General features: G+C 50.2%; 1 protein-coding gene across 1 annotated transcript in view; it reads right to left on the reverse strand.

Moving 5' to 3' along the window:
- The window catches only part of SPNS3 (sphingolipid transporter 3 (putative)), a 52,630-nt gene that overhangs the window by 47,595 nt on the left and 1,008 nt on the right, over positions 1–4,027 (reverse strand). Inside the window, exon 2 of the mRNA XM_003799110.2 lies at positions 881–946. Within this exon, the coding sequence (XP_003799158.2) occupies positions 881–946 (66 nt within the window). The remainder of the gene's footprint in view (positions 1–880; positions 947–4,027) is intronic.

Below are 4,027 nucleotides of genomic sequence, written 5' to 3' on the forward strand. Positions count from 1 at the left end.
AAAGAAAGAAAAGAAAAAAACTTAGGAACTGCTCAATGATTTTGAAAGACTTCCTGAATGGGCAACTATACAATTAGGATGATTATGTGAGGAGTTTTTGCTTATCTGTGGTGGTGGTTATCATAAAAATCACATATGGGCTTCTTTTTATTTTTACTGGTCAGCTTTTGTTAGCGTTTGTGTATTTAATGCATGGCCCAAGACAACTCTTATTCCAGGGTAGCCCAGAAAAGCCAAAAGGTTGACACTCCTATTCTAAAGCATTGAGATAGTAGTGGACTGCTAGAATGAGAGAGGAGCCCAAGGGGGAGCGTTACAGTGTGTGCTAGTTACACGTGTGCCCTGAGTTGCGACCAAGTGTGTGCATGTGTGGACATATGGATATGTAATGCCTGGGCGTGTCCATCACCATCCAGGCGCCGCAGGGGGCAATGGTAGTGCCTCATGACCATGACCCCAGCTGCCCCACCTGCTCCCTGCTGCCAGACATCAGGCTCTCTGGGGCCCAGAGACCTTCTGAGCCCGGGTGCGGGATGTGTCTGCCTATCCGTGTGTATGTTCTGGTTTGTGAGAGGACAGCAAACACACATCAGGATTTCTCCAACCCCAGGAGACTGGTGCACAGCTGAGCTTAACAAACATTGAGGATTTGAGTAAGTGCTCCCGGGACCTGGGCTGCACCAGCCCCTGTCGCTCTGCTCTCCCTGCAGCATCCTGCACTCACACTAACAGGGCAGGTCAAGCCCATCCCCTCTCCTCTTCCCACCCAGACCCCGACCATCCTCCGTGCCAGTAGGGCAGGAGCTCGGCACAGAACTGAATGGCTGCACCCCAGCACCAGCCAGAGCCGCATCCCCAAGGCCAAGGACTCCCTCCTTACCAGTCTGAAGCAAACCAGCCTTGCTGTCACTGATCTGATAAAACTTCTGTACGTCCAGCAGCACTCCTGTGGATGGAGAGACAGCACTCAGGAAATGGGAACTAAAGGCAGCTGCCCCTAGTTTAGGACAGGGCCACAGCTGCCCAGCACAGCACCTAGGTCCCCACCATTCTCTCCCCTGTCTCCCACACACATACAACCAAACATACACAGAAACAGGCACCCCAAAGGCACAGACATAGGTACACACACATTTATACACTCACAGACCGCTCATAGTCACAGGGCCACAGAGGCATAAGTACATTCAAATAAGTGTTCCCACAGAAATACACATGCAGTGGCACAAATACAGACACACAAACAGAGGCCTACACTCACAGGCATGTAAACTCAGTCTCATATACCCAGACACACATACACATATACACTGAGATACTAACTTAAAATAATACCAGGCATATATATGTACACGAACAGGGCTGCCATTCACACTGTAGTGAGAGTGACTGGTGCTGTTGCTGTGCAGGGCACAGCCCTTCACTTAGACCACTGTGTCAGTGGAAGTCCTGCTCATGCACAAACACAAGACACGCACAAACCCTTGTGTACATACAAAGACTTATGTGCACTGGGCTACACATGTGTATACACAAGCATGTTCTCCAGAGGCATGAGCATAGCAGTAGGTGTTCAGTCAAATGTAGAGAGAGGAAGCAGGACCCCAGACACAGGGGCTTTTCACTGATAGCCCCTCAGTGGTATCTCAGAAAGGGTCTGGGGCTGTGGCACCTGCCTATCTGACCCATGTGGCCTGGCCCAGTCATTATGATGAAGAAGAACAATAATCACTTTTTTTTTTGAAACAGAGTCTATGTTACCCTCAGTAGAGTTCTATGGCATCATAGCTCACAGCAACCTCAAACTCTTGGGCTTAAGTGATTCTCCTGCCTCAGCCTCCCTAGTAGCTGGGACTACAGGTGCCACCACACCCAGCTATTTTTGTTGTTGTTGCAGTTGTCATTGTTGTTTAGCTGGCCCAGGCTGGGTTCGAACCTGCCAGTCTCTGGGTATGTGGCTGGCGCCCTACCCTACCCACTGAGCTACAGGCACCGCCACAATCATTACTTTCAAGAATCATGAAATGGGACTGGGAGCAGTGGCTCACACCTGTAGTCCTAGCACTCTGGGAGGCTGAAGCAAGTGGATTGTCTGAGCTCACGGTTCAAGACCAGCCTAAGCCAGAGTGAGACCTCATTTCTAAAAATAGCCAGGTGTTGTGACAGGCACCTTTATTCCCACCTACTTGGGACACTGAGGCAAGAGAATCACTTGAGCCCAAGAGTTTGGGGTTGCTGTGAGCTATGATGCCAGAGCACTCTACTGAGGGTGACAAAGCGAGACTTTGTCTCAAAAAAACAAGAAAAAGAATCATGAAATGGGTGACAGCCTGCTCTTGGGCTGAACATTGAACAGGGCCCTGAAGAAATACCCACACTGAGAAAGCCCTGCACCCACCCCTCCGAGACCTGCCACAGGTGAATGAAGACCAAAGAATCAGAGAAGCAAAGTGAGAGATTTTTGTTCAGACATTTAATTTGGGCCCAATTTCCACAGCATCCAGGCATACAAACAGGTATGCCTTTTTTTCCCCTTTTGATATATATATTTATTTATTTATTTTGAGGCAGAGTGTCACTTTGAATGTCTGTTGACATTCTCTTGCCTCAGCCTCCCAAGTAGCTGGGACTACAGGTGCCCACCACAACGCCCAGCTATTTTTAGAGATGGGGTCTCACTCTAACTCACTCTAACTCAGGCTGGTCTCCAACATGTGAGCTCAGGCAATCCGCCCAGCTTGGCCTCCCAGATTGCTGGGATTACAGGCATGAGCCACTGCGCCCAGCCCATCCCTTTTAATATTTTTAAAAGCCACGCTACTTTTTGTTGCAGTTGTCATTGTTGTTTTACTGGCCCGGGCGGGGTTCGAACTTGCCACCCTCAGTGTATATGACGAGCACCGTAACCACCATGCTATAGGCACCAAGCCCCTTTTAATATCTTATCTATCTAGTCATTAGAGAGAGAAAAATAGAAGATACAGGTAGGCAAAATAAATAGCTAAATAAAAGTTCTCTGTAACTGAGCTCATCTTCCATTTTTAGGAACAAAGGTTCATCCCTTATTTTGTCTCCTCCTGGGTTCCCCTCAGCCCTGTGGTGCTCTGTGGGTAGCCTGGGACCTAGGTTTGCTTCTCCTTATAACCTGCCACCCTGGCCTCTCCAAGAGCTGTTCGCCACAAGAGCATTTGAGCTGCCATGCACACCACCTGCACCCACCAGTCCCCAGACGCTCCATGTGGTTTCACTTCTCCAGGCTCCATTGTCCCAGCAGCCACAGCCTCTCCCTGAACATCCAGAGGAAGTGTCAACATGGAGGCAAGACTCAGAATCTCACAGGCCAGCCAGGAACCCCCAGCTCAAGGGGCAGGGAGGGCTCCACACAAGAATTCCTGGCTCCCAGCTGCCTCTAGACCTTCCTCCTCTGAATGCCCTCAGCCACACTCTGACTCAGGCCTCCTCAGCATTGGCCCGACACTGCAGCAGCCTCCAAACTGACTCCCTTTACCTCCATCAGGACCTCACATCTGATTATATCCCACCCTCCATGGCTCCCCATTGCCTAGGACAGAAAATCAAAGCTCCCAGCCTGGCACCCAAGAGCCAGGATCTCACACCATGGCTTTTGGAATAATCCCTTGTTTTCTCTCTCTCTGCCATGCTCTTGTCCCTGATCAGAGCACTCCTTCTCGGTGCACCTGGGCTCAGGCTGACCCCTCTCTCTGAAGGCCCTTCCCTCTCCCTAATCTCTGCCTTTCAACCTGCTCAGCCTTCAAGGCCCAAATCAGATGCCCCCTCAGCTGTTAATTCAACCAGTCATTCATCCTCAGTGCTGCCCAGCAGACATGCACCCCACCCTGTCCTATATTACAGCTACTAGGCCACATATTCTGTCTCTCTGAGTTCCTGGCTCAAAGATGGTGACAAGGTCTGTGGCTGACTGTAGCCCCCAGAGTTTGATCACTCTACAGCCCTTCTCTGGTGTGCTGAGCTAGTAAGTGATGATCAATGTCCCAGCCTCACGGAT

This window comes from Otolemur garnettii, unplaced genomic scaffold, assembly GCF_000181295.1.
Source record: "Otolemur garnettii isolate 467f Iridium unplaced genomic scaffold, OtoGar3 scaffold00145, whole genome shotgun sequence".
Taxonomy (NCBI): domain Eukaryota; kingdom Metazoa; phylum Chordata; class Mammalia; order Primates; family Galagidae; genus Otolemur; species Otolemur garnettii.